General features: G+C 45.1%; 7 protein-coding genes across 7 annotated transcripts; all 7 read left to right on the forward strand.

Moving 5' to 3' along the window:
• Positions 1-3,514: 3,514 nt before the first annotated feature.
• Positions 3,515-6,662, forward strand: TREMEDRAFT_28916 (uncharacterized protein; the record flags this gene model as incomplete). The annotated part of the gene is made up of 7 exons (XM_007003169.1): positions 3,515-3,610; positions 3,670-3,785; positions 3,831-3,937; positions 3,984-4,091; positions 4,197-5,653; positions 5,822-6,300; positions 6,452-6,662. 7 exons carry the CDS (start codon positions 3,515-3,517, stop codon positions 6,660-6,662), a joined length of 2,574 nt encoding a protein of 857 aa, XP_007003231.1.
• Positions 6,663-7,035: 373 nt separating this feature from the next.
• Positions 7,036-7,886, forward strand: TREMEDRAFT_61441 (uncharacterized protein; the record flags this gene model as incomplete). Its single annotated transcript, XM_007003589.1, has 3 exons — positions 7,036-7,403; positions 7,592-7,598; positions 7,713-7,886. 3 exons carry the CDS (start codon positions 7,036-7,038, stop codon positions 7,884-7,886), a joined length of 549 nt encoding a protein of 182 aa, XP_007003651.1.
• A 434-nt stretch (positions 7,887-8,320) lies between these two features.
• On the forward strand, positions 8,321-9,994 carry TREMEDRAFT_61442 (uncharacterized protein; the record flags this gene model as incomplete). The annotated part of the gene is made up of 4 exons (XM_007003590.1): positions 8,321-8,602; positions 8,670-8,834; positions 9,001-9,077; positions 9,508-9,994. 4 exons carry the CDS (start codon positions 8,321-8,323, stop codon positions 9,992-9,994), a joined length of 1,011 nt encoding a protein of 336 aa, XP_007003652.1.
• A 662-nt stretch (positions 9,995-10,656) lies between these two features.
• Positions 10,657-11,541, forward strand: TREMEDRAFT_61443 (uncharacterized protein; the record flags this gene model as incomplete). Its single annotated transcript, XM_007003591.1, has 3 exons — positions 10,657-10,953; positions 11,190-11,352; positions 11,489-11,541. The coding sequence occupies 3 exons, from the start codon at positions 10,657-10,659 to the stop codon at positions 11,539-11,541; spliced, it is 513 nt and encodes a 170-aa protein (XP_007003653.1).
• A 623-nt stretch (positions 11,542-12,164) lies between these two features.
• On the forward strand, positions 12,165-12,923 carry TREMEDRAFT_61444 (uncharacterized protein; the record flags this gene model as incomplete). Its single annotated transcript, XM_007003592.1, has 3 exons — positions 12,165-12,485; positions 12,515-12,596; positions 12,769-12,923. 3 exons carry the CDS (start codon positions 12,165-12,167, stop codon positions 12,921-12,923), a joined length of 558 nt encoding a protein of 185 aa, XP_007003654.1.
• Positions 12,924-19,022: 6,099 nt separating this feature from the next.
• On the forward strand, positions 19,023-20,019 carry TREMEDRAFT_61446 (uncharacterized protein; the record flags this gene model as incomplete). Its single annotated transcript, XM_007003593.1, has 3 exons — positions 19,023-19,406; positions 19,675-19,816; positions 19,997-20,019. The coding sequence occupies 3 exons, from the start codon at positions 19,023-19,025 to the stop codon at positions 20,017-20,019; spliced, it is 549 nt and encodes a 182-aa protein (XP_007003655.1).
• A 591-nt stretch (positions 20,020-20,610) lies between these two features.
• Positions 20,611-21,678, forward strand: TREMEDRAFT_61447 (uncharacterized protein; the record flags this gene model as incomplete). Its single annotated transcript, XM_007003594.1, has 3 exons — positions 20,611-21,090; positions 21,195-21,336; positions 21,656-21,678. The coding sequence occupies 3 exons, from the start codon at positions 20,611-20,613 to the stop codon at positions 21,676-21,678; spliced, it is 645 nt and encodes a 214-aa protein (XP_007003656.1).
• Positions 21,679-21,862: the final 184 nt, after the last annotated feature.

Below are 21,862 nucleotides of genomic sequence, written 5' to 3' on the forward strand. Positions count from 1 at the left end.
AAATTGAGATTGGTAAGTCTTAACGAGTTTTGATGATTCCCGCAGTCACCAATTTCTGGATCTTTTGTGCGATCTGTTATCAGTTTCCGGACCCCGTTCCGATGGACAGAACCAGATTAACCGCGGGAAGCAGACGATCGAATGTACTTTGGGTGGGGGGTAAGATACAAAGGGGAAGTGGATGGGATGGGGAAGGGACGTAGGCAGAGGGGCAAGGGTGGGCGAGAAGGTAAAGGGGGTAAGGATGGTAGGATGGAAAATGTCGCTCTGTAGAGAGGGAAAAGAAGGGAAGGAACCCGATCAAAAGGTAGAGGAGGACGACAGAGGATTGCGGAAAGATACCAAGGGACAAACTCACAAGAGGATTCTTCATATGATCCATCAATGCCTTCGGGTCTTGTTGACTGTCCGCTAAGATTTGTCTCATGACGGGGTCGCCTGAAGATCAGTCTCGTATCTTGCCCTGATTGCACAGTTCTGTCCCTAGGTATTTCATGATTAAGGAAGGTGAGTGAAACCAGACGACAAGTGGATGGATTGGATGCTGAAGGGATGACTGGAGGGGAAGATAGGGATGAAAGAGTCGAAAACGAGTGATTTTTCTCTCGAGGATAGAGGGAGAAGACTGAGAAGACTAAGAGAGAAGCATCGGGATGAGGATAAATGATAAATCTGCTGAAAACAGTGACCCCACTCACTCATGATCTCCTGCACTTCCGGATCCCTCATTGCTCTCTGATACGTTTGCTCGTCTGTCTCGGTCGCACGCTCACTTTCAAGTTCGTTCATCACTTTCATCATCGTGGTTTCTAGTTCTCGTGTGTGCTGGGTAGTCAGCACCGGTACACTCCATACGCGAACACTTGATGTCGTAGCCTTTGTGACCATAGACGCACGTCCACGAATGTGTCCGATTGATCAAGTATGGTGAGAAAGGCAGGGACGACATGAAAGATGCAAAACGATTCCCGAAAACCGATAACTCACCTTCTTCTCAACATCCGCATCCATTGCCTTTTGTAAAGTCTCCAAAGCTTTCGTGTTATCCTTCATACCCTGTTGCACGAGCGCTTTGCGGATGTAAGCTTTGATGAATGTAGGATCGTTCCTGATAGCTTCGTCAGAGTCTTTGAGTGCTTCGGGTAAAGCAAGAAGTTTTGTATACGCCGCAGCTCTGTTGGTATATCCTCTGGGGTCGGTTCTGATCGTCAGTCGAAGTTCGAAGATCCGTCGGTGGTTGTGAGGTTCCGGCCGTGGTTGTGGAATACATTCAAAAGATATAGAATGTATGAACGGAATCACTCACGGCGCTCGTTTGATCGCTTCTGTGTAATGCTTGACGGCGGCTGCGAAATCCCCAGCCTGTTCGTCAGCGTTGAATTTCTGACTTACTACATTCGCGCTGCTGAGGGATGGGATACAGGAAAATAGAGTGAAGACGGACTGATTGAGATCGAGAACCGAAAACTAACCTTGAAAGCCGTGTTACCCTCTTCTCTCGCTGCTTCGGCTTTGACAGGATCAATATAAGCTTGTCGATCTGCCTCCAATTTGGCCTTCTCCGCTTCTCGCAATTTGGTCAACACGTCCGGTGTACGATGCTCGGTCAAAGACTTTTGATAGAATTTAATGGCATTGACCAAATCGCCGAGTTTCTGATGAGCGGACCCAATACGTCCGTAAGCCCTGATAGTCAGCTGAAGAAAGACGATAATGTGGATAGTGCTCACTTTGCGAAGGTTTTATAATCCGCTCGAAGGTCGTGTCCTTCGTCTACGGCTTTCTCACACGTTTCGATACATTTTTGATACTCACCCTGTTCAAAGTACACCGCTGGTGCGTCAGTACAAATTTACTCGCAATTGCCCGCTGAAGACTTGGAAGAGGGGGAATTGATATATCACACCCACCGCTCAAGTTGGTGAGGAATGTGACATCCTTTGGATATATCTCCCAAGCCTTTTGATACAGCTCGATAGCCTCTTCGAACTTTCTGGCCTTGTACGCCGCATTACCCTTTGCTTTCAGATCTTCCGCTTCCGCTTTTGTTTCATGTGAGTCGTCAACTTCCATAGGTTCTTCTTCGGCCGGTTCTGGGGCTTTGGGAGGTTCGGCAGTCTTTGGTGCTGAAGAGGGTGCCGATGAAGGAGGAGATGGAGCAGGACGGGAGGAGGAAGCGGATGAAGGTGTGGGTTCTGAAGGTGAGGATTTATATCCCGGAGGCATTTCTTTCGACCCTTCTGGACGTTCAAACGCTTCCTGTGATATCTCAGCCAATGGCACTCTCGTACAAATTCTTCTCAGAATTTCTCATTAACCTATCAGACAGATTAAAAGGAGTGGAGGCCACTTGGGCACTTACCAGATCAATTCCCATCGCAACACCCATAACAGTAAGCATCCTAGGATCTCCCAACATCCCTTGTACATCCGTCGGTCTCGTGCTCGTCTGTAACATTTTGATTTTGGCCACAAAGCTAGGATCTTTCAAGAACTCCCTCGTCTTGGGATTATTCTCCAACTTGGTCATCAAACCAGGATCACGGAACATATTTCCAAACGCCGAATCAGCCCCTCCGAATGGAGATTCAGCATCAGAATCCATGACCTTTTTCACCTCTGCCAATCCTTTTTTGCAAACGTCCGATTCAGGTTCAGCTTGAAGACCAGCTTCATATGCCATGACTGCTTCTGGATATTGTCGTAGACCGTGTAGAGCGGCACCTTTACGAGCGTGACCTTTACCGAATGAAGGGGCGAGTTGTATGCACTGTGCGTCAGCTAGGAGAATTTTGTCCGTGAGTCTTAGAACAAAACTTCTTCCATTCTTCCAACGTATGTACCCCATAAGATGCGCGGCAAATGACAGAGCGAGGTGTGGGTAAGCACCAGGACTGGAAGCAGTGGATGATTGTATGTGGGCAGAAATTCCCACCTTTTCGGCATCTTCCAGAGCCCCTTGGTAATCTTTCGAGCCTGACTTGGCAGCTGATCGGTTGGAGTAGAGTACATGACTGTCTGGATCCAGAGCAATAGCGTCAGAGTAGAGCTTGACAGCGGTGGGGTAATCTTTAGCGGCAAAAGCCTTGTTGGCCTCTGCCTTGATGCTAGCGGCCTGTGTTGTCAGTGGTACGTGCGGTGCCACATAAAGTAGAGCTCACGTCGGACATTGTAGTTGTCTATGTTCTTCCTCTGTCCAGTGAGAACGAAAGATAGTAGGGGTATGCTATGTGAGATGGTTGTTGTAGAGAGGAGATAGAGAAAAGAACAAGTGTCGTCGAATAGTCGAGAAACTTGCACAACGGGGGCTCCGGAATTCGGGGGAAGGGACGGAAGTATCCTTATCATTCCTCAAAGCCTGATATCCCACGTCATGATTCATTTCAGAGTCGCGTCGCGTCAAACCTCGACGCGTCTCAATTTCCATCTCCCATCTTCTCTCTCACTTTCTTTGACCCACAACACAACTCGACCACTCTGACAGATCGGGAACAGCTCAAGGTTGTACTTCAATATGGCAGAATTCAGCACACAAGATGCGGGTCCGATACTCGCTGATGATCTCATGCGAGATAGAGCCAGGCAATTTGTAGAGTTTCTCGATGACGATGTGGGTTTCCTCTTCCTGCGTCGTGGACCATGACAATTGGCCATTTGGCTGATAGGTAGACACAAGCGGATTACAACTATCGCGAGAGTATAAAACGTATGTTGGATAACGAACAAGTCAGACTTATCGTCAATCTGGATGATTTGAGAGATTATGATAGGACATATGCAGACGGGTCAGCTTCCACCTGTACTCAACTGGGGATTAAGCTGATAGTTAGGTTACTCTTACAACCTACTTCGTACCTCCCAGCACTTGATGCTGCTTTGCTACAATTGGTTCAAGCTTTACATGATCCTCTGAAACACAAAATTGCCGGGAATGAATGTGAGCAGGCGTTCAAACTTAGGGGGGTACTCCTGACTTATGATAGATTATTGCGGACTGAGAGGATCGTTTGGACAACAACACTGTAATCCTCGGACACTTCGAAGTCACCAAATAGGCAAAATGGTCTCGCTCGAAGGGATTGTCACTCGATGTGAGTTGCACATGACAAATCTCTTCTGAACCTGTATGACAGATACGAGTATGATCCTACTATCGACCATCTTTGTCGAAGGAATGTGGTAGAGCTAATGGACAGGCTCTCTGGTCCGACCTAAGATGCTCAAGTCCATTCACTACTGCACTGCTACGAACAAATTCCATTCTCGTTCATACCACGACGCAACCATCGTAGCCCCTTCGTCCACCATGACAGGATCTACCACTGTCATACCCCAAGACGATGGAGAGGGTAATCCCTTGATTATGGAATACGGTTTATCGACTTTCAGAGATCATCAAACTATAAACATTCAAGAAATGCCTGAACGTGCTCCTGCTGGTCAATTACCAAGGGGAGTAGAGGTTGTTCTCGCTGATGATTTGGTGGATTGTTGTAAACCTGGCGATAGGATTCAATTAGTTGGAGTTTACAAATCTTCCGGTGGTGGACAAGGTTCAAGAGGTTTCCAAACTGCCATCATTGCCAACAATGTTATACTCCTTTCCTCTAAACAAGGAGGAGGTATTGCATTAACACCTTTAACCGATACCGATATTCGTAATATCAATAAACTTTCCAAAAGACGTAACATTTTCGAATTACTTTCTCAATCACTCGCTCCTTCCATCTATGGATCTGATTATATCAAACAAGCCGTTCTTTTACTTTTACTAGGAGGAGAAGAGAAGAATCTAAAAAATGGTGCTCATATTCGTGGTGATATAAACGTTTTAATGGTCGGTGATCCTTCAACCGCGAAATCTCAAATGTTACGTTTCGTACTCAACACCGCTCCGTTAGCCATAGCAACAACTGGTCGTGGTAGTTCCGGAGTAGGTTTAACAGCGGCAGTAACTACAGATAAAGATACAGGTGAACGTCGATTAGAAGCTGGTGCTATGGTTTTAGCCGATAGAGGTGTTGTTTGTATCGACGAATTTGATAAAATGTCAGAAGTCGATAGAGTGGCAATTCACGAAGTTATGGAACAACAAACTGTTACAATAGCAAAAGCAGGTATACATACTTCTTTAAACGCAAGATGTAGTGTGATAGCTGCTGCTAATCCTATTTATGGACAATACGACGTACATAAAGATCCTCATCGAAATATCGCTTTACCAGATTCTTTATTATCACGTTTCGACTTGTTGTTCGTTGTTACGGACGATACGGATGAACAAAGAGATCGAATGATTTCAGAACACGTTTTAAGGATGCATAGGTATCTTCAACCAGGTGTAGAAGAAGGTACTCCCGCAATGGAAAATCTGGAACAACATTTAGATGTGGGTGGAGAAGAACAAGAAAGTAGAGTGACGGAAACACCTGTTTTCGAGAAGTTTAATCCTTTATTACATGGTGGTGTTACGACTAGTAGTGGAAGAGGAGTCAACAAAAGGAAAGAAGTTTTGAGTATAGCTTTCGTTAAGAAATATATTCAATATGCCAAAACTAGGTGTCATCCAGTTTTGACTAAAGGTGCGGCGGATTGGATAGTTGGGGTTTATTCAGGTTTGAGGAATGATGATTTGGCAGGGAATCAAAAGAGGGTGAGTCGACATCAAACCTCTTCATTTTCTCTTTCTTCGGCTAAAATGTAAACACATCTATCACCCTTCTGCCGATTTTCTCACAGTGGATCTTGCACACATCTCTTCATCCAAGAGACACAGATCGATGGGAAGAACACGAGGTTTCGAATGAATACTCATAATCAGACTTCTCCCCTCACAGCACGTACTCTGGAAACCTTGATTCGTCTCGCTACAGCTCACGCTAAAACTCGTCTCTCCCCTAAAGTAGACGAAAGAGATGCTATGGCAGCAGAAGAAATCCTTCGTTTCGCTCTGTTCAAAGAAGTCCTCAAAGCGGAAAGAAAGAAACGTCGAAAGCTCAATACTGGTCTAGCTGGACCGGAGGATGAAGAAGATGAGACGGACGAAGAGGAAGAAAATGAAGATGTGACAAGGGCCAGGGCCAAGGAGAAGGAGATTGAAGGTACACAATCTCAAGGGATTGGTGGTGCCGATCAATCAAGGATGAGAGAAGAGAGACAGGCAAGGAGAGATGGTGAGGGAGGAAAAGGAAAAGAGAAAGAGAAAGAGATTGAAAGAGATGAAGATGATGTTGATATGGAAGGTTTAGAGAATATCTTAGATGGTGAACCTTCTGCCCCAGTAGAGATCTCTCAAGAAAGGTGAGTCATAACGTTCTCCTATCATCATCGGTTCATTCCAACGTCCCAGCTTCCCAACCAGTGATATATGGCAATAGTATCTTCATTCCCATCTTCATTGGTATGAGCAGCAAAAGAGATTAAAACAAGATGGGACAAACACTGATCTCAGACTCACACTCTTCCGTTCTCGTCTCGATCAAGTATTCTCTTCTTCACTCGGAGCGGAAGGTATAGTAGATCTGACCGATCTAATCCCTTTGATAAACGAAGGATTATCGACTGAAGAAATGTTCGGAACTTCGGAATCTCGTGCGGCCGTGGGGAAAATGCACGATGCTAACGAAGTCATGTTTGCCGAAGGTGTCGTTTATCGAGTTTAGAATCCAAGTATGTAGGTGATAATGATCTTTCTATGTAATCTTGTTTTTCGAATGAACGTTATTTTTGCGTAACAATTTTTGTTAGGTGAAGATATGGAGGGACGGTCAGTCTTTTGGCATTTCTGGCATGTCCAAATTCGGAAATTCAAATGGGACGATTGATACCCCGATCATCCTTTCATCCCACCCATTTTGAACTATCCCTACCATGACTTTGTTCTCACACTTTCTCTTTTCCTCTTCATAACAACACAATAATCTCTTTGTCATAAGCCTGGTTATTCCCCGAGCAAACTTTCAATAATATACTACCACAAGCTGAAATCACAATTGAGAGACCATAGAATATCAAGTAAATTAGTTTCCAATTATTATGTCGAGCAGTTATTGGAATGGTGTACTTAGACCGGGTGATGAAGGAGGAATTCCTAATGTGTCATCCGACCCACATGGAGAAGGGACACGTTGTCAGATCAGATCCAGATCTCCATCGCTAGAACCGACTGAGGTGTCATTACCAGGACAACCACCTACTTCCAAATCGCAGGCACAGGAGTCTCCCTCATCAGAGGAGGAGGACCAACTTGACGGTGATAGTGATGAGGACGTGGAGAAGAGTGCTGGTAGTGTAAAGTTACCTGTACCTTCTTGGCATTTCTCTTCATCTGCTCAAGCAAATTCTGGATTCTCCATTGAAAATGATAAATTTAACAAAGCTTCAATCAGGATGTTACCCGATGGGTCAGTTTCACCTCCTACATCAGACACAAAATATGACGTACAAACTACCGAAAGCTCCGGACCGGACGGTCATCCAAAGGTTTCAAAGCGGGGATCAAAACCACGCCATGTTTGTGACACTTGTAAATCTAAGAAACTTGGATGCTCCTACAATGAGGGGTCTGATTGTACTCGTTGTACGTCTTCAGGCCTAAGGTGTGTTGGTGGTGATCCTGAAATATATGCAAGAAGACCAAGAAGCGACCATCCATGATAAAAACGTTGGATATCTTCCATCTCACACCTGTGATACATATGCTGCACATCCAGGTGAATATTGTATCTGAAACGGACAAGGATCATGGTGAGGAAGAGAGAATCTTTTATAAGTGTAAATGCATGTTATTGTTGATTGAGAGAACATATGACGTACATATTGTTCATTCTATGGAGAGACTAACATGTTATGAAGCACCATCATACGGTTCAGCTCGACATCTATGACCTTTTCAATACTAACTTTCAGGATTCGTAAGTAGTGATTGAGCGGAAGAAATAGGAGAGAGATTTCAGGGAGAAACCTGAGTGTCATGACCCGGTAGCTAGCCCACGATCATAAACCGTCCTAAAAGGCTCATCATTAACTCTGCTAGTGAGAGTTGATCTCGCTATAAGTACTGGTCGTGACACCGTGATCCTGACAGTAGAGTAAGGCCTTTTTGAAATGTCCAAATTTGGAAAATTCGGAAGAGACGATTGACACTCCGATCATCCTTTCAACCCATTGTGGAACTCCCCATTTTCTACTATCCCTATTCATTCTCACACTTTCACTTCTCCATCTGATAACAATCTTCTCATTTTTATAATTCTGATTGTCCCGTCATTGAATTTTCAAGCATTTACCACCCTAATTTGAGAGTGCATTCAAAAACGAGATGATAGACGGTCAACAAACGATCATGCCTAGCAGATCTTACTGGGATATCGTCATTCGCTCAGATGGTAACGATGGGGTTTCTAAATGTCCTCCCCCGACCGGAGAAGCTACAAACAGTTTGACACCTCGGGAATCATCGGCGACGACCCCTCCCTTCGGTGATGAAGAGGATTCATCGATGTGCGAACAATCAGCGTCTCAGTCTTTCTCACTTCCATCAGGATCGGACAAACCTGTGAATAAGTTGAATGCTGAAATGACTGATGATTCTGCAAGCTTAGTCAGTCCATCTGGCAGATCGGAGTTCATATCGTTCAATAATACGAATCAACCCAACTATTCCGTAGGCGTGTTTCCATATAATTCCTATGATACGAGATATCATAAAACGCGTGCATCGTTCTACGTACCACTTTCGGGAAGTATTGATCAGAACAATGATTCAACCGTGCCAACGTTTAGAACAACCAGTGGTCATTCTTGCGATCGTTGTAGATCTCAAAAACACAAATGTCAGTATGTTCATAATTCTGCCACATGTCTTCGTTGTAAGGCTCAGGAGAGGGAGTGCTTGGATGGAAACCCTACACTTTATTTTGTAGGGTTAAAAATGAAGGGTGTAGGTAACCCTGAATCTTCCAAATATGTCATTATTGATTCAGAAGATACACATCTAAGTGGAGAATAATGGTTGATAGGGAAGCATTTTACCGTGTGGAAAAGGGAAAATCTCAAAAGGGGACTCCAATATCACGGTCAAGCTAAAAATTTCTCAAGAAAAGATCATACATATTGTTCTTAGACACATTATATTTCTTTGTGAGAAGAAATAATGCATCTCGTTGTGAAGTTTGGGACTTTTATAGTACCCACTAGTATTCAGGATTTGCTTCACTCTGTGACTATCATTCAGACGGTTGAGAAGCAGAGATTGTCTTAAGGAAAAGATGGTAGAGAGATCAAACAATTTCTTGAACTTAAGGCCTTGAAACCCAGACGTAAAGTTGACTGGAGTCAGGAGGTATCATCTCCCCTGAAGAATGGTAGGAAGCTACAATGTGGTCTCACTTAGAGAGATTGAGACTTAATTTCTTCTTCAGACCACTTGTAGATATGCGATAGGAACGATGGGCCATGATGTGTCACGAGGAATCAACTACAAGTCTCAAACTCATGACAATTCAGGTGCATTCAGTCTGCTCCAATCTCCCGTAACGGAGGCAGCGATCCAATATGGACCGATAGCAGCTCGCGACTTTGTTACCCAAGAGTACCTGCCTCAACCAGTCAAGAAACTCCTGTGGAACAGGCAGGATCCACCATGGACGTCAATGAAGATATATGTATCTACCAACGGGTAGAACAAGATAGGTCAACCTGCACATCCTCGACGGCTCAAGTTGGAGAAACGTTCTTTTTACCATCTAAAAAGCTTCCATTACAACAAAAGGAGAGGGACTATTTCCCATCAGGAAGATGTGAGCCGAGATTTTTCAAGGATGAGTTCCGCCAATGTCACGACCCATTCACAGGTCGTAACAACGTCTTTGAGCCAGTCAAAGCAGAGCTAAAACATCCTTACGGAGTGGAGATGAGTTGGGAAACCATCCTTCAATATTGGCTGAGCAACCACAAACCACGAAATATTACCAGGCGTGTTCCTGTTGCATAAGCCAAAAGATCACATGTGATCATACTTCATCCTCCAACTACTGTGATTCCTGCACGTATCGGTTATTAGAGTGAGTCAAAGTCCCTCTCCTGGTAAGTTCCAGAAGAGGAAGAAGGCCACCAAGATAGCTCTAATGATAAGCATCATGCAAATCTTATTGTCTCAATTCAATACTTGTAAGAGCAGATCCCATTAAGCGATTTCGCTCCCAACACGGCAGGTAGCAGGTGAGCCCAAAAGTCATCTGCGACCCACAAGGTTAGGGTGGACAGGCCTAGATAATTGGAGATTGTGTTTGATACCGTCATATGAGTCACTTTCATGCATCAATGTCCTACTTCCTGCTAAGACGTTCACATCCCGTAACCAAATCATCGCCTCGGAGAATTCGACGCACGGAATTGTGTGCGATCGATCGACCGGTGAGACTGGCGGCCATCATTTGATGAAGGACAGATCACTACAAAGACAGATCCCCACATAATTCGTATACAATGGACCACATGAATCAAAACTGAAACAATAAGTATCCTGGCACCGAATCACCTCGCTTGTGAAACTGCTATGCTTTCCGTTCTCATTTCCGGCGATCGATCGATAGTTGACTTCGGAACATAAATCTGTCTTCATCGAGAACCTTCTTGACGAGCTCTTGATCCAACATGTACCTCCTCGTCCTTGTCATCAACATTATCGCAGTATTCGCACGACCTACCTCTAGAAAATTTCACGGCGTCCGACTATCCTCTGTTCTTGATGGGAAATGTCTCGCCGCCCCCCTTCCTCTCACACCGGGAGGAGGAGTTTCAACGGTGGAATGTAACGTTACCAGTAGCAAGTGGCAATTGAAGTGGGATTTTGCAGGAGAAGAACAACAGATGAATGTGTTTGTTAATGGTCATTCTACTTGGGTGTTGACCGCAGGGAACCTGTATCAATACGGAGGTGATCAGATTTATGTGAGTGTCAGCGTCTTCGCCTCTTACATATACCTCTTTTGTTCATTATGTCGTTCTGTTGGGATCTCACTCAATTGGAATCCATCACTTTGTATATCATGTGTTGGATACAAATCTTTCCTTACCATCCTCGGTCCTTCGGGACCTCGAGCCCCATTGATCTAGGTCAAAGATCGTGATATTTGTAGTTCATGAGAGGATAGGTTTTTGGACGATGATTGAGGCTGATTGTCCAGGTACATCCCCCGAACACCACCCTCTCACGTCAACAAAATTGGTGGGTCTCTCCGGGTGGTCAGATGGCGCTCTACAACACCGGTTTGTGTATGTATGAAGAGGCCGAAGGGATCCCATTGGGACCCGTAACGGGGGTTTGTAATCCTGGTCAAGTCCGAGAGAGTGAGTCATATCTTGTGTGTAATCTCTTTAACCAGTTCCCTTTTGAATGAGTAGTCATGGTGCATGACTATCATCTGCAAATCATCACTTTGATCCCCTTCTTTATCATCTACAGTCTCATCTCGCTATCTTGTAGAGTCTGATATATACGGGACGGACAATGGAGGTGATATCCCACATGAGAGGTAATGAGCTGATGATACTTTAGCTTGGAAGGTCATGCTCCATTAAAACTCTCACTTCCTGTGTCCTGATACTCCCTACACTGTGTCCTAAATCCCTCCTGATGAGGACGAAGAAGACTATCTCGAATCTATGTACATATGATTCTGGAGTGTGTACAACCACGAAATGCTACGAGTTTCGTTAATGACCGACAACCAAAAGTGAGACTGACTACTGACTATTCTGACAAGTGCGATCTTCTTCCAACTTCACCCACCGCTCGCATAGGAAGATGATCTAACGGGATGTAAACTACTGATGTCGACTTACCGGAACTGATAGTCACCCACTGGTCTCTCGATACTTTTCGGTGATCCGGTCCATCAAGGTAACATTACCATCTCTGAATGGATCATGCGGTCACGACTCGGACGTATCACGGCGAAGGTATCACAGCTTTCGGGCGAGACTTTCCCTTCTTTCTCACCACTAGGAAGGGTGATATACTCCTAGGTTGTCTATAAAACCCCTTCTAGTTGCTTCCCACTCTTCCGATTATTCATCACCGACACCTACCACTATTCTGCCGTATCTCATCTGATCTATTCTATAACAAGTTCAAATCGGTTACCAACTTCAATCACACCATGCTCACCACTATTAGTCTCTTCGCCCTTCTCCTCCCTTTGGCACTCGGGTCAAAAGACCAATCTCCCAGCAATCAACGACGTGCAACTTATACCGACGTCCTTCTCAAAAGTGGTGATCAGTCCGAACCATCTTGTCTCGGAGCTCCACTTCCTCTCCAGTCTGGAGGTCAAGTCGTTGCTGTCGATTGCAATGAGACGGACGGAACGCATATCCTTCTATGGAATTTGTCCGATGGACAAGGAGAGGTCACGGTTTCGTTGGGAGATGAACCGTTTGCCATTCAAGCTGGGGGGAGCACGAACGACGAGTCGGTTTTTGTGAGTTGTTCCTTGTTCTACTCCCACAGTTTCTCCACGAATACGTCTTACAAATCCTGGATTTACAGGCATATAATTGTGATTTGTATGTTGGAAGGATCGGGAAATACTGTGAGAGATGTTAAACTGACGATCGGATCCAACCTCCTTCTGACGACGCGTTACAACAATGGATCTTCACGTCGGATCATAAGCTTCAATTGGTCAATACATCCCTCTGTCTTTTGTTGTTTGCCGATGGACCTCTCTTACAGGCGTGTAGCAACACGGAAGAACCGAGCAGTGAGTGATCATCTTTTGTTCGTTAAAGTGTCGGCCACAAACCAGTTTAGAAGGCATCCTGAAGGCGACGTTTACCCCATAATCGGTATCCCCGTAGCTGCCCCCGGATCTGCACCTGCATCGTCCCCTGTGTTAATTTGTCTCGGAGATTCATGATACTATGATGGGTACTTGTACTACTGTTGAGAGGGAATCAAAAAGCTGAATATTAGCTTGGACTCCAACCCAGCCGTAAGGTGGGTCAGTTTGTCAGAATACAGGACGTGATTCATGTATGATACCGTACGTTTCACGTAAATCAAGTGGGTAAACCCGTAGGTGTACATTCATGCAACTCAAATGTATTGTAGTTGCATAAGCTATCATATATGAATGCAATGTATCGCCTACTGTACGCAGTAGATACAGCCAATCCATTGACCGCTATTCCACCATTCTCGTCGCCAAGCGACAACAGCTCCGTGCTTCATCCAACTCTTCCAGTATGACCTATCCTCTCCTATCAAGCTCGCTACCACACATCTCTCTTGAAATCGTTACCACCAATCATGACACTCTGTCTTGGTCGGATATTTGAACCGAATCATTCTTCATGATGGCATAGCGGATCAACCATATCGTACCCCAAAGCTCATGACGCACGGGCATGCGGGGTCGGATGCTAAACCTTCCAACCCCAATCCCACAAAAGGTATATAAAGGATAAGCACTTGGGGCACCCCCCTAGTCCTCTCCGGGCACGACCTGCCACAAACCCTGAGCTCAAGTTCATAGGCCCGGCGTTACTGAAACGCCGACGACGCGACAGACATGAACTCGCCACTGATCGGGATTACTGAAACGCCGAACTCCACACAACGACGCGACATGTCTGCTCGCTACCTACCAACCTGTCCTCACCACCACTAATCTCTCTATCGTCATTATACTAGTAAACTCACGCTCTTTCTCACACACACTGTCTCTACACGTCTCAAGGATCATTTTGATACTCTTCTCACTCTTTTACGACTACTTTTCACCCACTTCTGGCCCTTCGCCTTCTCAACCTGCGCCCTCCCTGACTACCATCCATCAAATCGCTATAACTTCTCACAGAGTAATCGTGGTATTCTCTCGTCTTCTCGACACTGTTCTGCTGCTCTCTGCGAGTCTGTGAGTACTTGTTTCATCATCAGAAGTGAAAATCTGACTTCAATAGGTCATCTCGCCATCATCATCCTCGCCACTTCACCATTCGTGAGAAAAACCTTTTTTACTCTTCAACAAGACATCTTCAGCCTTTCTCGATAACTCGACCCTGTTCTCCTGGCCTCTGCGAGTCTGTGAGTACTCTTTTCATTGAGAAATGTAAAAATCTGACTTTTACAGGATCTCGCCATCATCGTCATTTTTGCCACCGACATCTCGACCAAAAACTTTTTTAATTCTTCAACAACACCACGCCCCGGGTTCTAATTTGTCGACATGTATTCTGCTGGTCTTGGGCTACGAGTGAGTACCATTTTTACTGCATGAAGTAGTCATTCTGATGAGCTAGATGTCATCACCGATTCTTATACAATCGTCGCCACCGTCATCACCAATTCTTATACAATCGTCGCCACCGTCATCACCAATTCTGGATCGTTTTTCTCGGTCCCCTTCTATAAAACTCAGTCCTCGACACTCTCACTCTCCTGATCTCATACCAGAGACTCAGCAATATCGTGACAACGACGGAAACGATGATGAACTCGAACAATTACTCGACAATCTTGGTCTCGATGTTTACGATGAACCTGGGTTCGATCGTGTGGCTCACCACATCCACCCTCCCCTCGATCTCGAACCTCAACCAACCATGGAAGCAGCTCGACTTCATACCCAACAGGTAGCAATGGATCACCTCGTTGTTATCATCACCCTTCGCAGTAAAGAAAGTAAAGGGAAACTCGAGCTCCACTGTGTTCATGGTGGCAATGGTCGGTCACATCGTTCTGATGATTTCGAACATGTTAGAAAGCTAGCTAGAACTACCAAACAAGACAACTGTCCCTTCTCTATTATATGGCGAAGAGAGACCAAGAAGATTGCTCAAGATCGTCCCCCCCGCTGGATCCCCTACACCATTGAAAATTCTCATAATCATGAACCTGTCCCTCTTCTTCACTACTCTTTTATTCGTCAAGCCAGTCGATCTCCTGAAGTACTTGAATTCATTAAACACCTTCTCGAGAGTGAACACACCCTTCGTGGCGTTGTCTCGGCCGTCCATCATCATTTTGGTAATAAAGTCACACTCACCACCAAAGATGTCCTAAATATTCGATTTCGTCATGAGAAACTTCTTCGACAAGGACAATCAGCAACGGAGGCTGCAGTTCGACGTCTCACCGACAATAACGATCTTTTTAAAGCGTTCACCAACACCAATAAAGAGCTCTGTGGCCTCGTCTTTACCACTCCGTCAGCCAGAGCCATGACTCATTCGTATCCAACCGTTCTTTTTATGGATTGCACCTACCGAACCAATCGATATCGTCTTCCAATGCTTCACATTGCTGGATGTACTGCTACGAATCAAACCTACACCTCTGCATTTGCGTTTTTAAGTCGAGAAGTGACCGAATGGTATTCCCTCGCGATCAAAACATACCTCGAACTCATGGGCCCAATCAACAATGATATCAAAGTTATCGTATGTGATCGTGAAATCGCTTTACATAATGCTCTGTCTCTCCACCTCCCTCATGTTCATCTAAATTACTGTCGATGGCACATTCGCGAAAACATCAAGGTGAACTGTCGTAAAAATTTTCAGTCCCTTTATTCACCAGAGCAGTGGGTCAAGAAGTTATCTGAGTTTGGTGATCATTTCATGGTGGATATCTGTCAAGCCAAGTCTGAGGAGTCATTAGATAAAGCTCTGTCAACAATGCAGAACCGGTGGGGACATGAGAAGTTGGATGGGGCGAGGGCTTATGTGAGACAATTGGTGGATGAACACAAGACACACTTCGTCTCTGCTTTTATCGACAAATACCCTCATCTTGGACAGACAGCAAATTCTCGACTCGAAGGAAACCACCAGGCCTTCAAACGTCGTCTCACCAATGCGTATAGCGACTTCTATGGGTTGCTGCGAATTGCTCGCAAATTCTTCGATGATCAATGTACCACCATATTAGACAAGATGGCTCAAAACCGAATAATACAGGACACCAGTGTCCACTCTATCTTTGTCCATGTCAAAAATCGAGTCTCTAACCAGTCAATTGGCCTCATGACCAAGCAGTACAAGATCGCCACTGCCGGGAATGTCGAAAATGATGAAGAGAGCAACCTGTATTCGACATCAATGGGCCTCCCTTCTGCTCGGCAGATAAAAGAAGTACTTGAAAGGGATGGTACCATTGCTCTTGCTCCTCTCCATCGTCATTGGCGTCTTCTCAACCCCATGTCCTGGTGTCACGAGACCAACTAACCAGCATTGGGACGATATAACAGTGCCCTTCAGAGGCAGCGGTCTAAACCACTGTGCTAAAAGGCCTATTAACCGGCGGTTACTGCATACCGCCGGTCGCTGGTTAAATACCCAACCCATCCTATCACTATCACTATCAAACTGTCTTGTCACTTCGTGACATTATGCCTTCCCTTTCAGCCCCATCTGGGGCCCCAACAGGGAAGGGTACGATAGGCCGAAAACTTTCTCCGAGAGGGAGGTTTTCCAAGTAGGGACTGAATTTGACCCAGCCCACCCTGGGAGTCGAACCCAGGATCCTACCCGTAACCGCCGGTTAATCTGTCACGAGACCAACTAACCAGCATTGGGACGATATAACAGTGCCCTTCAGAGGCAGCGGTCTAAACCACTGTGCTAAAAGGCCTATTAACCGGCGGTTACTGCATACCGCCGGTCGCTGGTTAAATACCCAACCCATCCTATCACTATCACTATCAAACTGTCTTGTCACTTCGTGACACCTGGCCTCACACCATTGAACAGGCCACTGCGAAAGTTAGTGGAGATATTACTGGGGTTCATCAACTCTTAGGGCCAGAGTGGGACATCGATAATGATACCAACCGAATTCGTGACCCCCACCTTCGAAGAAACCGGTTGGTATTAGCCAAGAAGAACCTCAAGAACCTCACCACCACTCAGATCGATCTGACCACCATCGAAGACGACGATCTACCTGCTGATAATCCCTACTTTTTACCTCCTTCTCCTACTCTTCCTCCTTCTCCTAAAAGAGGGGTAAAATCGAATTCTACACAGCTCGCAGATGATGTCTCTCACACTGGCCGTCTCCACACTCAGTCTGAGAAATTCCTTGGTGTCAAGAAAAAGGCAAATCGTCCCTGTCCCCTGTGTGGTTCAAGAAGTCATGGTCCTAAGAAGTGTAAAAGGGCTAATGAACATCGAGAGAGGGATCCTGAGGCCTATGATCGCGAGGTAAAGGCGTATGATGCTGGAGAAACGACCTGGACAGAGGGATCAGGTTAGGAACTAACACTGCAGTTCAGGAAGAGATCTCTGAGCTCAGGAAGACGGTTCTTGACCTGGCCAGGAGTATTAAAGAGAGAGATGAGAGAGAGACGGCCAGGATCGGCCTGCAGAAGGAAAATCGGCCTGTAGTAGTGAGGACAGAGGACAGGATGGTGAGGAGACAGGATGTGATGGCCGGGACAGGTTATTTGGTGGGTTTCTCATATGATAATGACATTTCTCCTTCCCTCCTTCTCCCCCTCTGTGTCCTGCAGTCATTCCTGGCTATATATTGCTCTGTCTCTGTCTATATTGGCCTCACGATCTCGAAAATTTTCACTCTTCTCTTAGTCTCTTACTTCTAAAAGTTTCCTGCAAGCTGATTGGTCCAGGAGACACCAGGAAATGGCCAATATCAACCGAATGTGAGTCTCTAATACTGCATTTTTGGCTGTATCCGATGGGGGGTCTCTAATGAACAGGTACCCCCCATTTTCGACTTTTATCCTCCTGAGGAGAGGTACCTACCACCCCCCCCTCTTCCACCTACTCTCCCTCCTCTATCCTCTCAATATTGGCCTCCCTATCCCTCCCAGGGCTCTTCTAGACATCCCTATGGCTCATATTATCCTCCTGGACATTGATAGATAGGAGAATTGTCAAGGATACTGCCCACCCTGGGACAGAGGACAAAGGACAAGGGGACAAGGACTATACTTAAGTTAACAAGACTGAGTCCAACAAGGAATGGGACTGTGACCCAAGGAATGTCTCTGGCTTGTCTTACAAGGTTATAAGGAACTGGACTGGACTGGACTGGACTCCAAAAGGATGGCAATGGAAATGACTTTTGATCAAGAACTAAAGAAGACTACAAAGTACTAAGTAGGGTTATATAGACAAATCAGGCTTTCTACCAGGCTGAACCGTCCTGCGTAGGAAAACACCGCAATCCTCGGCGTACCTATCGTTTTCTAACCAACAATAACAAACTGCGCTCTGTTCTCGCCGTGCTGCGTATAATACGCTGTTGACCGCACGCAGAAGTACGCATGACGACGTAAACCATATGTTCGCCTCAAATCTAACTAAACTAAAGTCTTGGGTCTAATGCCATACCAGGCATCATAACTGAGAATAACATAACTAACTAAAGGTTCAGGTCTCTTGCCTCAAAGGCATCAGAGCAGAACTAAAACATGCGGAAACTGATACTTGTGATTCATGACAAGAATGCATGGACAATGACCGGAAATGACATGGTATAGCTAATACTGACATTGGCGATGAAAGAGAAGAGTGAGCAATCAGAGCTCGCGGGATTTCAGTAACGCCGGGCCTATGAACTTGAGCTCAGGGTTTGTGGCAGGTCGTGCCCGGAGAGGACTAGGGGGGTGCCCCAAGTGCTTATCATATAAAGTCGCCTCACCCTCCTTTCTACCCCGGTGTACATCACCCACTTTTCACATATTCATCTTTAGTGTACTGATCATCCAAGACATCACACAACTCGGTCTAATATGGATCCCAAGGAATCATCAACTACTCCACCCCGAATGACTCAAGCGAGGAAGGTTACACCATGTGCAAACTCCTTTCCAATATTTATCTAAAAAGACCGTAAGACCGGCAACCCGATCTGAACCGTCACTTTCAATCGACGTCTGAAAGATATATGAGTTCTCTCCTTCATCCTCCCTCCACTGTCCTACATTTCTCTTTGTATCGGAACAACTTTCCTCATATTTTCAAACTTTGTCAAACTCCATAATCCAACAATGCTTTCCCTCGCCCTCTTGTCCCTCTTAAGTCTCCCGTTCTCTTTCGGAGAACCTATCCCTCGATCGATTTGTGTTCTAGACTGTCAGACCACCCAAGTATACCCACCTAGGTCTATCCCTACCGGACTGTCACCTTTCCGCCGTACGACTTATACCGACGTTTTACTCGTTCATGGTCGACCTACACACCAAGTTTGTTTAGCCGCTCCTCTCCCCCCAATCGCCGGAACAGCGGTTATAACCACTTCATGCGAAGAGACATCTGGGAATGATTGGTTGACTTGGAATCTGACCAGTGGAGCGAGTACAATATCTTTTGAATATGAAGGAGTGACTTGGGCTTTACAAGCTGCGAGTTTTGACCCTAATTGTTTGATTGAGGTGAGTATCTCTTATTCTACAGTAACTACTACTCGTCCTTTTCAATCTACACTAATTCTCTTCACCCGCATCTGTCTCATCTTCTGCCTCCAGGATTCCGATAGTACTCGTACAGGGCCAATACGAGATCAAGAAGGGATCAGATACCCGAGCGGGCTTCCTCCGTGACTAGAAAAACCGGCAATCCAGACATCATGTCAAATCAAAGGACAAGAGAGACTTGTATGGAAAATAAAAGATTAAAAAGAATCCCATCTGACAAATCCAGATATCCCCTCTTAGCTCATCAGCATCACAATCATGGATCCTCACTTCTGACAATCGTATTCAATTGGAAGGTCAGAATCTCTGTATACTTGGAGATACAACCCCTATCTTACAGGATTGTACAGCTACGGACGGAGTGGAAAGTGAGTCTTTCTTTTTGATATCTTCTACTTATATCCTCATGTCATCTTTTTGATATTCGTCAAACTATGGAATCCAATACCTTCCGAGTGACTTCTTAATCCTTTTCTCACTGATTCCTTTGAATGAATGACCTGGATTTTGGATTTTGGATTTTGAGAAAGATCAATGTTGACGTTCAGCTTGGATACCTACAACTCCGTAATTTACCCTGTTTTGACGTCGTGTATGCTGTACAATGAAGGTTGCCCGATTGATCTGTTCTCCAGGTTCAGGGTACTCCAATGTGTACATTCCATCTCATCTCCATGTGTGTGTATCGATGTATTGATTTTGCCTGTATGTTGAGTTTGATCCCCCTCAACCCTCAACCGCCCCAACCCCCTTAACGATGCAACGATGATGTACGATACCACTTACACTAAACATGTCATCACTCACCCCACTCTTCATCGGCAGTTTCCCTCACCGAGGCCTATTCTACTGAGATCTTCTAAATACAGATAGCTGAAGTCTGCCCGATTGGGAACCCTATGGAAGTGGCAGCTTGGAAGGAAGGAAGGAGTCAAGGGGAAGATCCGGACTGACTACTAATCTCAAGAATCAAGATCCATTACCACGTACATATGACCGTATGACCGATGATCATCATTTTAAGAAGTCAACCTTCATCCGTTCCCCTTTTCCCACACCGTTTGAACATTGACCCTAGAACCATTTATAATCCTCTCTTTCGAATATTCCCCATCCCTTCTAATCACTTTTTACTTCTCTCCAATAAACTCACATTCCAATTATGTCAAACTCGATTTTCATCCTTGTCTTCATCACGATCTTCTTAATCTTTTCTTCCTCCTTAGCTCAAACCACAGCCCCACAAGATTGTCCACTTTGCATCAAAACGACTAATCCTCCTCCTTGTTCAACATGTATCAAAACGACACTTCCTTGTCCTCAATGTACTACCACCATACCACCTCCTAAACGAACTCCAGGAGGTCGACGAGAGGATAAACTTGTTCTCTTACCTGCTCCAGTAGGACGATCGGGAGAGACGAGTTATACGAATGTCAAGTTATTCTCCGGTCCACCTGTTGACGATGTTTGTCTAGGGGTCAAGTCTCCACCTGTGCTAGGAAATAGAGTAGAGGTGGTTTCTTGTGAGATCGAAGGTTATTCAGTGGTTTGGAATGTTGGTGAAGGTATTACGATGGATTTTCAAGGACAATCTTGGGGTTTACAAGCTGGTGGAATATTGGATGGGGATTATGTTCATGTGAGTTAATCGTTGATCATTGATTTCTAGACTTGTTGGACTTTATACAGTACATCTTGGATATGAGTTAAAACAATTCTGTTGGTTTGATACCTGACAAATAGATCTACCCCCAAGAATCAACATCACTCCAAAATTGGGGGTTCATATCTGAAGGTCGTATTTCTTTACAAGGCACGAACCTCTGTCTGTTCAGAGATAATTATCCGGTTTTAGGTGATTGTGATTCTTCAGATGGTATTGAAAGTAAGTGAGATGAGCTTTCACCACCTGTTTCAGCTTGATCTCATCCTCCTATAATCCTATTGGTCCTTTTGATGCCGTATTTCACATTCTCACTCATCCGTCTTAGTCTGTACAGATGAGTTTTAAGAACGAAAGATCTTCTTTCCCGGGACGAAGAATGTCAAAACTTTTTCTTAAATTACTTTGAGAGGTACTTGGATTTCAATCTCTTCTTCTCGGTGTAGAGAGTGTCAGAACCTTTTCTCAAGATTGTCCAGGAAATATTCGGAGTTTTTCAATGTCTCTTCTTGTCGAAAGTTTCAAGAAAGCTGATGATCAGCTTGGATCCCTACAGCCGTTTGAGCTGTCTAAGTAAGTTTATGCAAGGTAGGAGGTTGTACGAAGGTTTAGTTGTAAATTGAAGAAGTATGGGGTGTTAGTATTGATGTTGGTTCAGTATATACGATAAATCTGTATAGTTCCTTCCAATTTTGCAAATGCTTCGGTTTATGATGACGATTGTTTGTAGTTCTCTTTTGTTAGTGTC

The sequence above is a fragment of the Tremella mesenterica genome (assembly GCF_000271645.1).
Source record: "Tremella mesenterica DSM 1558 unplaced genomic scaffold TREMEscaffold_3, whole genome shotgun sequence".
In the NCBI taxonomy this organism is placed as follows: Eukaryota; Fungi; Basidiomycota; class Tremellomycetes; order Tremellales; family Tremellaceae; genus Tremella; species Tremella mesenterica.